Source organism: Hylobates moloch, unplaced genomic scaffold (assembly GCF_009828535.3).
Source record: "Hylobates moloch isolate HMO894 unplaced genomic scaffold, HMol_V3 SCAFFOLD_22, whole genome shotgun sequence".
NCBI lineage: Eukaryota > Metazoa > Chordata > Mammalia > Primates > Hylobatidae > Hylobates > Hylobates moloch.
The window spans coordinates 7,073,284-7,092,831 of record NW_026652297.1 but is presented as its reverse complement, the minus strand read 5'-3'; the positions used below and the strand labels follow the sequence as shown (position 1 = coordinate 7,092,831).

Genomic DNA, 19,548 nt, shown 5'->3' with positions numbered 1-19,548 from the left:
TCTCTTGTAGCTCTCTCTCTCTTTCTTATTTTATAATTCTGATCTCTAAACCGTCTTTGAGTCCAGGCCAAGAGATTCCAGAGAGGAAACAAAACGAAAACTCACCACCAGTTCAATAGTACTCTGAATTCTGGTTTATTCCCTGAATATGTCTGCTACTATTTACTTTTTAGAATCCTCATATAACTGCTACATGCATTTTGTTCAGTGTTTTTAGCTGCATTCAGAGGGAGAGAAAGTGGGTGGAGTAAGTATGCTTTCTCCATTTTGACCAGAACTGGTACCCTTCTCCACAGCCTTTGAATAACAAGTTCCATCTACTGCATTGAAAATCACTTTTTTTTTTTTTCAGACATTGGCTGTTACCTAAAGTACAAATACATCTATTACTTAAAGTAAGGACACCATATTGGATAATGCTTTGTGACAACAGGCTAATAAATCTCCTTTAATAGACCAGAATGTCCGTTGTTTGGTAAACTTAGTAAATGAGAGAAGCGTATTGATACTGATATTCTCAAGAGCACCTTCGAGAAGACGACTAAGCACATGGCTTGTGGAGGATAGCTGGCAGTTGTGGAGATAAAGACTGTTATCTCTGGACCTGAGACAATTTGGCATGCAGAAAGAAAGCGTATTAAAGAACCCAGATGGCACTGAAAGCAAATTTAGGAACTGCTAATTCATAACAATTGTTATAAACCTAGAATATTTTTAGGTTAAAAACAAGTTACTACAGTTATCCAATATCTCTAATGTAACAGGTCAAACTAGATTAATTTAAGCAATAAATATTTAGATTTATGAAATATATTGTAGAAGAACATAAAGAAAATAGAACATAATTTTAAAAGGCAGTACCAGGTATGGAATATGTAGTATAAATCTACATTCAAATGAGTAAACTGGTTTTCCATGTTTCATGAGAAAGCATATTTCTCAGGTCTGTGGATTGATATAAATTGATACAAAGTATATAAATTTGCACAAAATCACTACAAAATATAATACAATCAATACAGCTTGATGAAATGTTACAAATTAAATATCTAAAAAGTTCCCAAGCAAAGATTATTATGTTAAGAAGGAGATGGAAGCATGTTTTAGAAAGAATCTTTTTGAGCTATTGGATAATATAATCCTTTTTGTGAGCATTTTTCTTTAAGGCATTTATCATTTTAAATGCAGAAATAGGAGTTGCCTGTAAAATTGGTGAGTCTAATTACTATGGAAAATGGACTAAACCTTCCAGAGACTATTTCTATTTCCCATGTATACCATGCTTTCATAAATATAATTAATTAATAATAGTTTACATGTGTACGTGTGTCAGGGGACAATAAAATAGTATTTGGGTAAGAAAAGGCTCATAGGTATCCTCCAGGTACTGTTATAGCAGTATTTGTTGAGCACTTACTGTGTGCCCTAAATTCTGTACACACAGAATACTTAATCCTTATAATGTTCGAAAGTGGTAGATATCATTATTCCAATTTTACAGATTAAGAAATTTGAGGCATAAAGACATTAAATTTATTGCTCAGAATCCTACAGCTTTAAGAGAGGGAGGCACGGTTAGGACCTGCTCAGTCTAACTCCAGAGTATATGTGTGTATTGATAGACTACATTAACATAACAATGAAGCAAACTGTTAAACCCACACGAAACTTTGAATGCTAGAAAGGAAACCAAACAGAACACAATCAATATTAAGATAACTTAATTATATATATTCCTCCATTGTATTAAATTAACATTTCCTCACCTCAGTAATAAAGGAAGTCTGTATGTAAGCAGATATATTTAGCTCTGCTATCATTTAAGACTTAAAAATATTACTAAGCACAGTTCTCTTTTTATCTTTGTATACATATTTGTGACGCTGTTATCTTAAAACTTTGTAGCCAATGGGTATAAATGATAAATAAATCATTTGAGGATGGCTTTTGGTCATAAACCAAAAATTGAATTTAAATATTTAACTAAAATATTGATTGTGGGCTGGTGTGGTGGCTCATGCCTGTAATGCCAGCACTTTGGAAGGCTGGGGTGGGAGGACTGCTTGAGCTCAGGAGTTTGAGATCAGCTTGGGCAATGTAATGAGACCTCATCTCTGCTAAAAATAATTTTAAAAAGATTGAGCCACTGCACTCCACCCTGGGTGACAGAGCAAGATACTCTCAAAAAAAAAAAATTAATAGTAGAAGCATTGCACTATCTAAAAGTTACTCTGCAATAGACGTAAGTCAATGTATGCAAACAAATTTTTTGATTGATTTGGGGAAGAGGCTGACGGCAGGATAGTTTGGGATCCTGAATAGGGTTGGGAGATGAGCGTGAGGGTAACAAATTCCTATAAGTCCTGTAATTCTAAATTCCTGTAATTGAGGAAGACAATCTTCCCCACTTCGATACTTTGGACTAATCTCATTTTATTTACCCGTAACTGTCCCAGGTCAAAAAAGAAAACCTGCACTGAAGAATTTCTGTGTTGTATGAGCCAGTCAGCCCAATCACTTGTGATGGATGAAGATTTCCTGTGTTTGTTTTTAACAGGCCTGTCTTGGTTTAAAAAGTACATCTCTTTCTTCAAAGGATTTGTTAATCAGGGTAGAGTGCAGACATTGAGAATAAGCTCATTTATTCAGGGTGCCAGAAGAATGCACTAGTTGAGTGTGCTGGCCCTAGGCTTAGGCTCCCTAGATTGGTGCCTGGTTCTGCAGCCTGGCGGTGGTGTAACTGTGTGCCACGGTGGCAGTTGTCAACCACCCTGGGAAGCGGCTACTGTCATCATCCCCATTTTATAGATTAGAAGCTGAGTCACAAGGAGATTATATACTTTGCATTTTATTATCTGATATCTGGCACAGAGTAAGCACTCAATACAAGTCAGTTATTATTGTTAAGAGTGTTTAGAGGTCAAACTTTGGAAGCTGTAAAGGTTATCTTGTCGAGGGCACTTTTCCAATGTCAGCTGGGAGACAAGTTCTGTGTTAGTCTGGTATTCAAGGCCTTCCACACTATGATTCAGTTATTGCGAAGAGATGGGTCCTGCATTCTCATTTGGGGAGCCCAGGAAAGGTTTGCGCTGTGGTATGGGCTCCATTCTCAGGAGCTATTTGCTGAAAGTTTCTTGGCTCCATGTGGTGCTCTACCCTAAGCCAAGAATGGGGTTACCATCTCGAAGCTTACTATCTGGTGCCACTGCCAGAGAGCTCTGCCCTGTGGTCTTTAGTGTTTATTTGTAAGCATGTGTAACCATTTGGTCGATAATCTTGTTTACTGGCTTTTGTAGGGCAAAGCCTAACACCTTTGGTCTTTTTTGTTTCCTGGCTAACAGCAGAGCTAGTCCTTGGAGACTCCTGTTGGGTTTTCCTCACTGCCAGTATTAATGTATTCCACAGAAGGGAGGAGATCCGGATTTTAATCAAGAAATCATTCTACTTTATTTTACATGAAAACCTCCAAAATAACGCTGGAGGAGTCTTTTCCTTTTCTCCAGAATTTTAAAAAGCAAAGGTCTGATTTGTTTTCAACGCTGTATTACAAACATTTTATGATTATTTTTAAAAAGAAAAATACAACAGCTCCGGGACAAGAAATTTGAATGGTGCTTAGGACAAGACTCAATCAATGGAAAATTTGTTTCACATATAAAGATCATTATTTGTTTCTCTAAACATTGGATCATTACTGTTTTAAAGTCAGTTCCATCAAAGTGCAATTCATATCAATACTATAAATTTTTGCCTTATATAAAACTTTTTCTTTGCATCCTACTGTGGTAGTTTGCAGCTGGATGGCAAATTTTATGGGGATTTAAAAAAACGAATTCAAGTACATATCAAATAATTTCAGAGAAAAAAAATGTAGACTCAAGAAGGGAAGGCCACGTAAAGTAGATAAATCACATTCCAGTTGAGGGTGTTTGGGTTCATTCAATATCACATTTGTCTTCATGTTTCTTGGGTTTCTCCATTTATGTCATTTTATTAAAGCTCCAATTCACTTACTTTGTGGTGTTTTTGGAGAAGAGTCTGACAGGAAATTTGGTTAACGAGACGTAGCTCTGTAAACAAGCAAAGCCTTGCTAAATAGAGTCTAAATGATGGGTGACTATGAGTTTAAAGCCATAATGGAATTGAGAATTTCTTTGACAACAATATAAACCACGGTAGGAAAGTGGAGCATATGATGGTATCACTGCAAGTTAGTGTGTATCTGTATACACACAGTGACATAGTTTTATTCTTTAATGTTTATTCTATTACATCCTATTTCCCGCCCACTGATCGGTGCACAGTGACTCTTCCTCTTTAAGTGAGCCCCTCCTCCCTTTAGTATAGGTTCTAAGGAATCTACGTTGCAGGCTCAGGTGTGCCCGGCCCTTGGCAACCCCAGCCACATCTGACAGTATCAATATTAGCCCCATCTGCACTGGGGGTAGGAAGTCTAAACCAGCGGTTCTCAAAATGTGGCCCTGGGACCAGCAACAGAGGCATTTCCTGGATGTGGTAGAAATACAAATTCTCAGGCCTTGACCAAGACCTACTGGATGAGAAACTTGGGCTGGGGCTTAGCAATCTGGGTTTTAATGCGCCCTCTAGGTGGTTCTGATGTTCATTCAAGTTTGAGAGCCATTGGTCTTAACTTTTTCTGCCCTGTATCTATCTGTCTGGGTTTACTTCCTGCGTGCCCACAGATCTGTGAACTTCAGTTTTTCCCCTTCAGTTTTCTCATGAATGGGTCTCTGGTCTCTCTGGGTTTCTGCCCCGATGTCAGATTTATACTCCAGTTCCCAGCTGAGATCATCACCCTGCTCACTAGACTGGAACCCGGTCAGCTCAATTCCCTAAACACATCACAGTCCTGCCTTTACCCATCTCCCTCCTGGCTGGCGGCCAAGTCTGGCACTGAATTGGTTGGGCCATTTGGAGCCAGTTCCTGCTGGGTCATCACCATGACCTGGCTGCCCCATGCTGTGGCCCCTGGAAGACTGCCATAACACGGGCCAGGCTGACTACCAGGCACTTCACCCCTGGACACCGTGGTTCACATCAGTATCTTCCCTTTCTAACTAGGCCTTGTCCTATAACCTGGATAACTGTCCTAACCTGTTTAAAGCCCCACTATAATACTCCCCTCTCCCTGCTGAACCAGATATTAAGGGGCTGCATAAGTTATGACACCTATTTGAAGTCAGTGGATGCTTTTGGAAAATACTTTAAGAGAGTTAGGTGAATACTTTAGGATAAAACATGTTACTGATTTGGGGACAACTTATTTTGGGGTAAAAAAATCGTAGAAAACAAATTATATTTTATTGCTTTAAGGAAATCCTGACATCACTACTTTATGTTCTGAATATTTTAACTCACCTAATAGTGTATTCAGTACTTGTATTTTGTGGGGACCAGCATCCTCTAACTTGGTTTCCAAGCCCTAATTTTTCCATGCAAGGATCTACCTATTGAATTTTGTTTTCCAGAAACCTAAACACACCACTGTCTTACTAACAGTTCACAGGAGACTCAGTGCTATAGAGTTTAATGCAATCTGTGTACTCATCCATGGGAGCCTACAGGTAACCACCACTGTGAAAGAAATTGCAAGTCACATTTGTGTGCTTAGGAAGTAATTCAAGAAGCATTTCAAAACACTCCCTATTCACCTTTAGTGAAAGCCTTTTTATGTGTTTAGCAATATTCACAGTCCTTCAGGAAGTCCTTTTTTTCCTTGAATTTGGTTTAATGCATAGCCAGTTGGCCTGGTTTGAGCATAAGCTTTCTTAGACTAAACTTGTGAGACCTGCAGTAAATGGTTAATGGAAGTGTTTACATTTGTGGTTGTATTCATTTAACTTTCCATGAATTATGTATTCAATCCTACTATGTGCCAGGCACTATACTAGGCGCTGTAATAACAGACTCTTGACTGTAAGAATCTTCTTGGAAGTCATTTTCTAGTCAGATGGATCTTTACTTGTTGAATGCAGTAGGTATAAATTTGTCTTATAGATAACGGGTAGGAATCAGGAAGTGACTGCATTATCATCAAAATGTATAGATTTGAGAAATAAAATGTGATTTGCCTAACGCACTGTTGTTACCTTCTGGTATATGAAAATGAGGACCCAGGTCACAAGAACATTAAACAAAGACAGCCACACTTTAAAATAGATTTACCCCTTTTCACAATTGTCACCAGCAACCTGTTTTTGTCAGATTGTCTGTTCCTCCCATACTTCAGGTTTATAGCAATCATCTTCCAGAACTGATTACTGGAGGGCCACTGACTGAAGCCTTTATCCCCTTTTCCTGTATGAAAGTGTCTAACTTGTGTCTATAGCCTCCCTCTGGCTAAGCATATGGCTCACTAAGCAAGTATGTTGAAGCATTTCCTATGTCCCTGTTTCTGTTGTAAGTGCTGTGAGGAATTAACAATAAATTCACTTTATCCTTCGTATTATAGATTTTTCTGTATCAATCCTACTGGATTGTATCTTGAGGACAAGACCTGTGTCATATTTTTGTAAACTCCATAGCATACCGCATTGTACTGAATACAGATTGTTCAATGGAATAATTGATAGATGAATAAATAAATTTCTAGGGAGAGACTATAAACAGACATCATCCTAGGATTTGGAAGCCTCCTGGAAAAGTCAGTGCGGTTGGTACTACGTCATATTGTTTCACCTTATGAGTGAAGGTCAACTTGACTGCCGGGAAAGTTAGGGTAGGACCTGCCATTGTACTAAGTCAGCAATACCGGAAATTGAACAGCGCAGCCATGCCTCGTAATGATTTCCTTTGCTAGACGGTGTCACTCACCTGATCTGAAGCCAAGTCAGCATGGGGGTTGTTCCTCCTCCAAATACCCAGACAGTGAAGAACACGAGGAGCAGCGTGGTGGTAAACATCATTTGTTTGGGCTGAGATTCTGTGTTCCGAATAGCTAAGGCAAAAGCAATCGCTCCTCGCAAACCTTGCAGGAAAAACCAAAGGAGAAAATAAACGTCTTGCAGGTGTCTTTTTCATTTCAATGGATTCATCTTTACAATTTGCTGACACAATTTTTTTAAATTAATCTTTTTATTTTGAGATAATTATAGATTCATAAAGAGTTGTAAAAAATAAAACAGAAAGACACCGTGTACTATTTCTTCAGTTTCCCCTCAATGATATCATGCAAAACTGTAGCTCAATATCTCAACCAGAATATTGACATTATCCAGTCAAGATAAAGAACATTTCTGGCTGGGTGCAGTGGCTCACACTTGTAATCTCAGCACTTTGGGAAGTTGAAGTGGGAAAATCACATGAAGTCAGGTGTTCAAGACCAGCCTGGGCAACAAAGCAAGACCCTGTCTCTACAATTTTTTTTTTTTTAATTAGCCAGGCATGGTGGCATGTGTCTTTAGTCCCACCTACTCGAAAGGATCACTTAAGCCCAGGAGTTCAAGGCTGCAATGAGCGAGGATTATGCCATCAGTCTGGGTGACAGAGTAAGACCCTGGCTCTAAAGAGAGAGAGAGAGAGAGAGAGAGACAGGGAAACATTTCCATCACCACAAGGATCCTTCACATTGCCCTTTTATAACCACACCTACTTCCCTCCCACATACTCCTTAATTCCTAACAACCAGTAATCTATTCTCTGTTAGGATGATTTTTGTCATTTCAAGACAGTTGTATAAATGGAAACATGCAGTATATAGTCTCTTGGAATTGCCTTTTTTTAACCCAGCATAATTTGCTGGATAATCATTCAGGTTGCTGAATTATTGATAGTTGTTCCTTTTTATTACTGAGTAATATTCCACCGTCTGGATGTTCTACAGTTTATTTAACCACACGTCTGTTGAAGGGTATCTGAGTTGTCTTCAGTTTTTGGTTATTACAAGAAAGGATGCTAAAATTTACATACAGATTATTGTGTGAACATAAGTTTTCATTTCCCTGAGATACATGCCCAGGAGTACAATCACTAGACAATATAGTATTTGCATATTTAGGTTTTTAAGATATCACTCAATTGTTTTCCAGAGTGGCTGTAACATTTTACATTCCCACCAGCAGTATATAAGTCATCCAATTTCTCTGCCTCCTTGGCAGATCTGGTGTTGTCACTATTTTTCATTTTAGCCATTCTGATAAGTATGTGGTGATAGTTTGTTGTGGTTTTAATTTGCATTTTCCTAACAGCAAAATGGTATTGAGCATTTTAAAATGTATTTGTTTGTTATCTATATACCCTCCTGAGTGAAATGGCCCTTCATGTCTTTTTCTTACTTTTAAAAATTGGATTGCTGAATTTTTTATTGTTGAGTTTTGAGAGTTCTTAACAATTCTACATAATAGTCCTTTGTTGGATGTATGGTTTGCAAATTGACAATCCCACTCTGTAGCTTGTCTTTTCATCCTCTTAAAAGAGTCTTTTGCAGAGAAAAGTTTTCAATTTTGATGAGGTCTAATTTGTTGATTTTGCTTTTTATAAATTGTGCTTTTGGAGTCATGTCTAAAAACTCTTTGCCTAGCCCTAGATCCCAAAGGTTTTTCCCTATTTTTTTCTGAAAGTGTTACAGTTTTACATTTAAGTCCATGATCACTTTGACTGAATTTCTGTATAAGGTAAGAGGTTTAGGTTGAGGTTCATTTTCTCACCTGTGGATATTTAACTTCTTCATTGAATTGCTTTTGGAAGTCCATCAAAAACCAGCTGGGTATATTTGTGTGGGTCTATTTCTCAGTTCTCTACTCTGTTCCATTGATCTATGTGTCTGTGCTTCTTCTAATAGCACACTGTCTTAATTATTGTAGCTATATAATAAGCCTTAACATTGGGTAGAGTGATTCTGCCCACCTTATTTTTTGTTTTCAAAATTGTTTTAGCTATTCTAGTTATTTTGCATTTCCACAAAATTTTAGAATAATATTGGCTGTATATACAAAAGAAACTTTCTGGGAACAAGTACTTTTTAAAAATCAAATGTGTCAGACAACAAAGAAAACTAAGCTTATGGACCACTGAAAATTAAATAATTAAATGACATTTAAAATTACTCCAGAATGATTACATAGTTTTACAAAATCTATAATGTAAACTAGTATATTAAAACCTGTTTTTTCTTATTTTACTTTTTCTTTTGTAATAATATGCTAATTTTGTTTTTATGAATCCATATTAAATATATTTGCAAGAGGTATTAAAGATGAAGGGCTGGGCATGGTGGTTCACGCCTGTAATCCCAGCACTTCGGGAGGCCGAGGTGGGCGGATCATGAGGTCAGGAGTTTGAGACCAGCCTGGCCAACATGGTGAAACCCCATCTCTACTAAAAATACAAAAATTAGCTAGGCGTAGTGGCACACACCTATAGTCCCAACTACTTGGGAGGCTGAAGCAGGAGAATTGGTTGAACCTGGGAGGTGGAGGTTGCAGTGAGCCGAGATCGTGCCATTGCACTGCAGCCTGCATGACAGAGTGAGACTTCGTCTCAAACAAACAAACAAAAAACAAAAAACAAATACTAGAATTTGAAATTGAAATGTGATGACACTAATAGAAATACAGACTTGGAAGAAGAGCAAATAAAAGCACAACTAATAAAGGAAAGGAGCTAAAATGGAAGGTCTTTCTTGGGTAACACACGACATGCAAGACATTTATAGTCCCTGTTATATTGTGCAATAGGACAAATAAAGATTTATAACGACAGCTAGTATAAGCCAAAGAGGTAGTGATTTGGTTATTTTTGTTGAAAGGTTTGAATCATACATATAAAATCTCAATGATCCACTTTTTATAATATTTATTATAGCATCTAGGTTTCTAAATTTCTAAATCTGTATTCGTACATTAAAGGAATTTTAAAAAGTAGACACAGGGCAGAATGAGAAAAACTATAACCATCCTGGTTTTTTTTCTATGTTCTCAACTTAGAATATAATGCTCCTTTCTTATCTCCATGCTGAGACTATTCAAGAGACAAGTGGCATAACACAAGATCCACAGGATTCGACTAGGGAGACTTAATACGTTTTGCCTGAAACAAGGAAATCTCCGAAAGAGAGAAGAACATGCACTCTGATTATAAAATACCTTCAAGGAACAAAATGTAATGGAGGAAGGAAATTATTCTAAATCTCCATGTAGACATGGAAATGGCCTACAGATAAGGAAGATAACATTTGAAGTAGATATTAATAAAAAAGTTCTTACACATCAGAAATTCTGAACACTTGAGATGGCTGTACTCAAGAAGAAAAGGCCCCACCAGAAGTATTCATGCATTCACACCCAGCTGGGGATAAGAGTGGGGATATTAATAACCCTTAATACTGGTGACTATTTTAATAGTGTTCTCACCAGGAAATACAAATTGAATGATTAGGGAATGAGAACTCAAGGAAACAGTCATACAAGAGACTTCTGTATCTGAGGAGAGAATTTATAGGTCATGGTAAAGCTCCTAGCAGTGTTTAATCACAGTACAAGATTGGAGCTAGAAAGTGAACTTTCTGACTGGGGGAGGGGGTGGCTCACACCTGTAATCTCAGCACTTTGGGAGGCTGAGGCGGGTGGTGGATTACCTGAGGTCAGGAGTTCGAGACCAGCCTGGCCAACAGAGTAAAACCCTGCCTCTACTAAAAATACAAAAAATTAGCTGGGTGTGATGGTGGATGCCTGGAATCCCAGCTACTATGGAGGCTGAGGCAGGAGAATCGCTTGAACCTGGGAGGCGGAGGTTTCAGTGAACCGAGATCGCGCCATTGTACTCCAGCCTGGGCAACAAGAGCGAAATTCTGGCTCAGAAAAAAAAAAGAAAAAGAAAGTGAACTTTCAAATTTCTCTTTTCCTCAAGCTCATGGTGATAGAAATGTCCACAAAGCAGCACCATAGCAAAGTACGTAATGTTAGAAGTATTAGACAATGAGTTGCTAAGTATTAATAGTTCTCATTGATATAAATATTTGTAGTTTTTTAACTTTGTGTCTTTGTGACAAAGACGAGAAACTAGAATAAAAATTAAAACTTGCAATAACATGCCTACTATCAACTATTTCATGCTGGATATTAAGGGCAAAGAGGTAAGCAATCATTAATCTTACTAAGAATGTTTAATAATGTATTGTTATTATGTTAAACTAGGGTAACTATGCTCTTAAATCTAAATTATCTATACATGAGCAATTCTTGGTTTAAAAATATACTCAAATATATGTTATGCTGACTTCTGAAAAAATCTATATCTATATATAGAACACTCTATATTTACAGGAGATGCAATGTAGAGATTTCAGAAACAAATGGAAAAGTACAGCCACTATCTCGTGGCGGGTTGAGAAACATTGTTAATTGGGGCCAAACCCCAAGATGTTGAAAAGAGGATGCCTTCTCAATGTTATAACCACCTAAAAAAACATAGATACAGGGTGTTTTTAGAGATGGGATCATCTGTCCATAGCCCTGGTAACATGTGGCACGCACGGCACTGCGGCACTGGAAGCACGGGGCTGAGAATGGTGAGGCTGCCCGGTGGACAAAGTGAAGCTAATGTAGAACTCCAGGCGAGGTGGACAATTGTCTATATCCTACTCATCCTTTATGACTCTGAAGTTGCTTATCACACATTTGGAGGCTAGATAAATGTGAAACCAATGCTTCATTCATTGGTTCATTTAATGTGTATGTATTGATTACCTCCTATGTGTAGGCTCTGGGCATACTGATCCTATCTTCTTAATGCTATGGTTTTGGGCAATAGAAGATTTTAGGATTGAAATAGATTATTAGGGTACCAGCAAAATACTAAACATGAAAAATGAATATTGACTTAGGATTTTGTTTTTAGCCAAAATTATTTCCAAAAAACACCAACCATTTCTCTTAAAAACTCAAGAAATCTAGAACTTGTCAAAACTTGTGTTTTGTATTGTTTTATGGATACTCTGAGTTTGAGATTTGGGTTTTAGCTTTCTTTTTCTCTTTGTTTTGGCCAACAAGTCAAAATAATTTTATACTTTTGAGGGTTGAAAGACTATACCATTTCATTTTAAATGGGTTTACTTTGCAGAGATTTTGACATATTTCATATGCCCAGTTGGAAATTTAGCATCACCTTGGGGAATAAAGGAATTACCTGCAATTAAATGTGGTTTCATTTAAAATTGGCCTCTAAGGGATTCTTATGTTAATTATGTTGATGTTCTATTCATAACAATAGAAAACTATTGAACCAAGGAAAGCTTTCTAGCAAGCACTCCTGCTGCAGAAAATGTGCAGCTTCCTGTTTATCTTCAAAGGGCAAAAGTGAAACTTTTAATCAATTGCAAATTTGCAAATGTGTTCTGAATAGATGAAGGTCAGACATAGCTAAACTTAAATCACAGGAATATAAGTATCTCTTAGGGCATCTTTATTTAAGGTGCAAAGCAATAAACTAAAAGCATTTCCTGAGCACTCACTATATGCTAAGCTGTATCCCAGACACAGTGCAAGAATGACAGAGTTTGGCTGCTCTGTTCCAGTGTTCATGGTCCTACAAACATGACTCTTTTAAAAGGTAAACTGTAAGAAGGTGTATTAGAGATGCAAAAGAGGATACTTTGAAAGTATAGTTTGATGAGGAAAAAGCTTGCTATACCTCATGAGGGCCCAAATCATGACCATCGTCATGAACTGATATGCAGCATTTAAGGCACTGAAATAAATGGTGAGGCAAAAGAGACCTTTGCCTACATAATTTTCTATGTCCGAATCTTTTTTTCTCATCTAAATTTTCTCTAGTTCTTTCTCCTATAACCCTCACCAAAACTTCACCAAATTCTAACTGGTCTTCAGAGCTCAAATGAGACACTGTTTTCTCCATAAAGCCTCCTCTGACATCTGGGCCTGGGTTAGACTGGGTTATATTCCTAATACAATCCATGTTTGCCCTATCAGAGCCCTTATTACTGTACATTGCAACTTGCCAGTTCTGTTTAGCTGTGACATCTAAAGCAATACTAAGCACACAGTAGGCACTCAATAAAGATTTGTCCAACAAATCAATGAATGGATGAATTTTCTGATTCTTCAATAATGTCAGGTTACATATGGAAAAGTGATTGATACCTCCTAGATTAATGTAATGGTTTCAGAATAGTTTCCACAAGTTCAGTTTCTGCCTTTTTATTATTTATTGAGATCCTTTAAAACCTTATTTTGAGAGTCAAGAGTTCTGATATCTGCCCTCAGGCCTGCCCGACAGGCCGCATGACCATAAGCAGGTTACCTCATCTAGATTTCTGTTACCTCATCTCCAAATGGAGGTTTACAACTGGACTCGTGTTTTTTTTTCACTAGAAGTGCACATTAGAATCACGTGGAACTTAAAAATATATGTAGTCACTCACGCCAGCGTCCCGACTAGAGATTCTGATGCAGCAGAAGATGAGGTATATGAGAGCCCAGTTCCTCTCATTTCCCACTGCACCACCTTGGCCTAAGACCCATCTCACAACCTGCCTGTGCCCCGAACCACTCTCTGGTCTTGGCCTCAAGCCTCTATTCTCTTCTTCTTCTTCCAGTCCATCTTGCTGACGTTCCTCAGTACAGCTTCCTTAAAACCTAGCTTTATGCGGTCACGATTCAACTCAGCAAGCATAACCCAGTAGCTTCCCACAGCCCAGAGATACCTTTCACTCAGAACCCCATCCTACTTTTCCTGTTTACTTCCTCTTCTCCATTGAGAACTTCCATAAGCAAGGCGGGTTTCTCTCCTCCCATAAATGACTGTTATCCCCACCTCTGTGCCATGGCCTCACCATTAATTCCTTGCTTCAGTGCTGGATTTCTGCCTTTCCTTTGAGCTTCTCCAAACTTCACCCATTTGAATGATCTTTCTTCCCTCATCCCACTCCTATGAAGTTTTCCTGGAATACTCTAGTCCACTTTGTTCTCTCTTTCTTAGAAATCTAATGAAACATACTGCCCATGCCACTTGTATTATTAAATCATAGTCTGAAATGAATCAGTACTTTAATGTGGTCTTTTTCTCCAACTCCCAATTTTTTAGAAGTTTGGAGTTACATCTTCCTTACATAGTTCTTACGTCTTTCATAATACCCAGAACACAAAACTCTGTAAATGCTTTCAGATTGAACTATTGTAGTGGTTTCAGGCCCTCTAGATATGAGATGGTGATATTCATATATTCATTCACTGATTAATTCATTCAGGCTCCAGGTGATAGTGGCAAACAAGACCTTAATTTAAAGGTGCTTCTAGATTAATTATGTCAGGTGGTATGAAGAAAACCAAAGTAGGGTAAGGGGATAGAGAGTATTTATATGTGAGGGGAGGGATGTTAGCATGGTGTGGAGAGTCTCTCTGGTTAGGTGACATTTGAGCAGAGAACCTAATAGAGGGAGAAGCCATCTGGGTATCTGGAGGAAAATCATTCTAGGCTTCGGGAATAGTAGGTGCAAAATCCTGAGGAAGGCCTATGCCTGGTGTGCTTAAGCTGTGGCAAGGAGGCTGGTGTGATCGGAGCAGGATAAACAGGGTGGAGCTGGGAGGCAGTGGAAGGAGGTAATGCCAGAGAGGTGACATAGCCAAATCATACTGGGCTTTTGAATAGCAAGGCTTTGGAATTTTATTTTGAGATAGTAAACTTTAGGAAGGTTTTAATGCAAGATAGTGATGGGATCTCTTCTATGCTGAAAAACTCTGACTCTGATAGGAAAACATGCTGCTGACAGGAGGCCAGTGAGGAGGCTGCCTTGTTATTTCCAGGCAAGAAGTGAATGCAGATCCGACCACTGATGATAGCATGGCAGGTGCTGAATGTATGTCAAAGGTTGATGTTTGTTGATGGGTCAGATGAGGGGTATGAGAGGAGAACTCAGCCCCGGAAGAATTGGGGAAGCCCAGGGGAAGAGCATGTTTGGGTGTATAAGGGCGATCAAGGGTTGTGTTCCCACTTTATTACATCTGAGCTGCCTATTAGTCTTCCAAGCAGAGAGGCTGAGTGATTAGATGTGAGTGCGGAGTTCAGGGGAAAGGTTAGGATCTTTTACTGAAGAGAGTGGAAAGATATGAGGATAGTTGGAAGCTCGAAAAATGTAAGAAGATGAAGTTTATTTTGAACCAGGTTTGTTCTTGCCTCGAGGCCTTTGTACTTGCAGCTTCTCTCACCTGCAGTGCTCCCCTAAGTCATCCCTTGGCTGTGCCCATCATCTCAGTCCTCAGAAAGGCTGCCCTGACCATCAGACCTAAGTGCACTCACCTTCATCCAGGTATTTTTGTTTGTTTTGTTTTGTTTTTTGAGACAGAGTCTTGCTCTGTTGCCCAGGCTAGAGTGCAGTGGCATGATCTCAGCTCACTGTAACCTCCGCCTCCTGGGTTCAAGCGATTCCCTTGCCTCAGCCTCCTGAGTAGCTGGGACTACAGGCACACACTACCATGCCTGGCTAATTTTTTTTTTTTTTTTTAGTAGAGACAGGGTTTCACCATGTTGGTCAGGATGGTTTCGATCTCCTGACTTCGTGATCCACCCGCCTCGGCCTCCCAAAGTGCTGGGATTACAGGCGCGAGCCACTGCGCCTGGCCGTTTGTTTTTCATTGCACTGATCACCATCGGAAATGATCTTGTTTATATTCTGGTCTTTAAGATCTGTCTCTCTATGCTGGAAAGTACGTTTGGTAAGAGCTGACTTCTGGTTTGCTGGCTCTGCTGTGGCATTTCCAGAGCTAGACGGTGCCTCTCATAGGGTAGGGGCGCTGCAAGCATTGGATGAATGCATAAGTGAATGGATAAGAGGAGATCATTTTTGTGTTTAAAAGTACAATGAGAGGCCAGGCACAGTGGCTCACGCCTGTAATCCCAGCACTTTGGGAGGCCAAGGCGGGTGGATCACGAGGTCAGGAGATCGAGACCATCCTGGCTAACACAGTGAAACCCTGTCTCTACTGCAAATACAAAAAATTAGCTGGGCGTGGTGGTGGACGCCTGTAGTCCCAGGTACTCGGGAGGCTGAGGCAGGAGAATGGCGTGAACCTGGGAGGCAGAGCTTGCAGTGAGCCGAGGTTGCACCACTGCACTCCAGCCTGGGCCACAGAGCGAGACTCCGTCTCAAAAAAAAACAAAAAAGTACAATTGGAACCCAAAAGAAAATGAGCAGTAGATGGACAGGGATGCAGAACTGTCCCTGATAAATGATCTATCCTTTAAAAGAAAAGTCCTTTAGATGCATTATTTTGCTGCCTGTCTTTCCATTTGGGACATAATCCATTGCAATTCCTTTTTTCCCCCTTTCACTTCAAATACTCTGAAGAAGTAGATTTAAAAGATTTAATACAGTCTTATTATTAATCTGTTAAATCAAACCCTGGTTTGGGTCCAGAATTGAATTACATTTCATTTTTACCCCTACTGGAATCCTGTGACTTTGCAAAGGGTACCTACTTTAAGCAAAAATGCCAGTCTGATTTCAAAATGTTCCAGGATAATGCAATCTTGCTACGTGGTTCCATTTTCAGTTCAACATCACTTTATCACATGGAAGTGAAGCCAACAGATTGTTTTCAGTGGGAAAATCTTCTGCATTCAAAAATAAATTGAGTTCTTCTGGAAACTAAGCCTGTGTTAGACAAGTAGAGCTTTCCCTCGTCTCTCTTCCTGAACTTGAATCATTTAAACTTAAGGCTACTAAGAAGCAATGTGATATAACTTCTGTGTATTTTTATGTAAAGAGAAGTTTGTTTTTAGAAGCCCTGGGTAGCCAGAAAGGGTCATTGTAAATAGGATGAGCTCTGTCACAACTCTGAAGTCAACAAGCATAGACGCCTCTGACTTTGGAAGTTTGTTTTTACGTGGGTAAGATGGATGTAATAGTAAACCGTGGAATAATCAGAATAATCCTCATTACTAGCTGAAATCTTCAACAGAGAGTGTCAAGAGAAAGGCTAACATCGATCAGAAGAAAGTCAACATTCTGGGAGTAGTACCCAGCTTATGGGCAGCTTGTGTTCCAAAGATCACTTTATCAATTTTCTGTTTAGGTCAGTGTTTTCTTTTAACTGGAGTGATTTTTATCCCTAGGGAATATATGGCACTGTCTGGAGATAGTTCTCATTGTCCACAAAGTAGGAGGGAGGAGTGGGGAGGTGAAGGTGCTACTATTATCCAGTTGGTAGAAGCCAGGGATGCGGTTAAACATTCTGCAATGTTCAAGACAGTCTCCACAACAAAGAATTATCTGCTCCAAATGTCCACAGTTGCTGGAGTTGAGGAAACCTGGCATAGGTTTCCAGTTTGGATCTGGAATTGCTTTTTCCCATGTGACATTATAAATAATGACAATATTCCTACTGCAGAGGGCTATTTTGGCAAATATGGCTATCTATCCACCAAATCTATTCTTATACAGTCCGTGATGTACTGCTATAACTGCATAAACTATTAGCAGCTCTTGCAGCTAGGTACAGCCACGTGACTGGTTCTGACTAGTAAAGTGAGTGCAGAAATGGTGTGAGTCACTTCTGGTCCAAGGCTTTTAAGCAGCAGCTTCTTATCCTTGGCTTGCTTTCTCCTTTCACCAGCTGCATATAAATCATGAAGTGGTTCCCAAACATTAGCTATATCAAAATCACCTGAAGGGCTTGTTCACCACCAACCCCCCACCCCCAACCCGCCCCTCAGATTTCAGGGCTCTATTCTGAGAGTGTCTGACTCCGGAGGTTCGTGGTAGGTCTGAGAAGCTGCATTTCTGACAAGCTGCCAGGTGCTGTCAAGACTGCTGCTCCATGGACCACACTTCTAGAATCCTTGTCTTAGGGAGTTCTGAAATCATAAGATGGAAGCAGCCTTGTTATATTTGAATCACTGTCTGTAGGAGAGAAATTCCCCCAACCCCACCCAGCTCCATGTTAATATCAACCCTGGCTTGTGACACGAGCCAGAAAGCAATGGCTACTGTGATTAAACTGTTGAATTCTGGGAGTCTGCGTGTCACAGAAGCTTACATTATCCTATGGTTCTGCGTCTACCTATGCTATGTGTCTCTGTAGAATCACAGAATATTTTTTAACAGCTGAGGAAGTAGGTGCTGGGAGAGCACCTATCCCAGGTTATCGCTATTGAGTTTCCTGTGACAAAGCTCAAAAATCATAGTTAGAGTAAGAATGTGAGTTCTAAGGACGGTTGAAGAAAATCTCCTTCGGCTTCCCTAGGCAAAGGGTCAATCCCAGGCAATGTGTTCAGCGGGTGTTCAGCCTCTTGCCCACTCCCTAACTTTCTGTGTCTTTCTCTCGCTCTAGCTCTGCCCCTTTCTCCAGCATCACTGGCACTGGGGGCCTTCATTTGGCTCCAAGTTCTCCCCAAGCCACCCTAATCTAAAGTGATGTTTCTGACTCTTCGGTGGAAACTTCCATCTCCTTGGGCAGCCAGAATGAGCTTCATGCCAGGAAGAAGGCAATTGGAAGAAATCTGTTAAGGAAGGATAGCTCACAATCCTTCCTGAGAGGAGTGCATTTGAAATACTTGTTAACACACATGCTTTCACTTCGACTTGTGGCATTTAAAACAGCTTCAAGAAAGTGCAGTGAAATGTTTCAGCCACTGTAGGAAAGGTGCTATGAGTGACCAGGTTCCTCTAAAAGGAGGGGAAGCCTGTGAATGACAGGCGGGGTGCACACTTGCCCTGGGGTCTCCTCCTTCCCTCACATGGAACCCCCAGTCCTTGAAGGTGTTTCTGGAGCAGTCTTCCAGGCAGAGTCAGCAGGAGGCTGGGAGGTGGGGCTGGGATGCTGCCCTACTCACAGAGGCTTGGTCAGTCTGGGAAGGACTTGGTTGACAAAGCAGCATTTGAACCTCTTCAATATATCAGAACTAATGATGAAAATTCCTAAATTCCTTAATGACCCTATGGATGGATACTTAGCACAAAGCATTTTAAAATGTAACTGCTTCTTGCTCATTTGCACATATAATTTATTTGAGTCAATCTTATTGACTTCTTTTGAACTCTATCCACAAAACCTGAGGGCAGAATTAGAGGGATTTGTGCCTGATACAGACAGACTAATTTTTTGAACATGGTTTGCTTGTGTTAATAGTTTTCTAAGGTTTTGTCTATCCAATGCCACCACAAGCAAGCAATTAATAAATAAATTCAGGCAGAATAGAGGGAAAATAATGTGGTCCATTTGTTTGCCTCTGTGGACATGTTAATTTGGTTAAAACTATCAGATATTTGTGATATCTGTGACACTTTGGATATCCTAAAAATCTAATTGTACACCGAAGGCTCCTGAACACAGGGAGAGGTGACACACATTCTGGACTGTCTCCTTTTATTACTCAGTTCTCTCAGAGGCTGGCATGTTCCTGTTGTCTGCACCACCTCAATACACAGGACGGTCTGATTATCCACAAGATCTCGCTAGTGTTTCACACTCAATGAATGTCTAAGTAGATTGTGACAATTTATACGTGTGAACCTGTTGGGGGTGGGGGAACAACATATTTTACTCACAGTAACTGGTATTTTGAGTCACAACA

General features: G+C 39.6%; 1 protein-coding gene across 1 annotated transcript in view; it reads right to left on the bottom strand.

Moving 5' to 3' along the window:
- Positions 1–19,548, bottom strand: part of SLC9A9 (solute carrier family 9 member A9) — a 593,042-nt gene that overhangs the window by 203,695 nt on the left and 369,799 nt on the right. Inside the window, exon 12 of the mRNA XM_058433501.1 lies at positions 6,835–6,988. Coding sequence (XP_058289484.1) covers positions 6,835–6,988 — 154 coding nt within the window. The remainder of the gene's footprint in view (positions 1–6,834; positions 6,989–19,548) is intronic.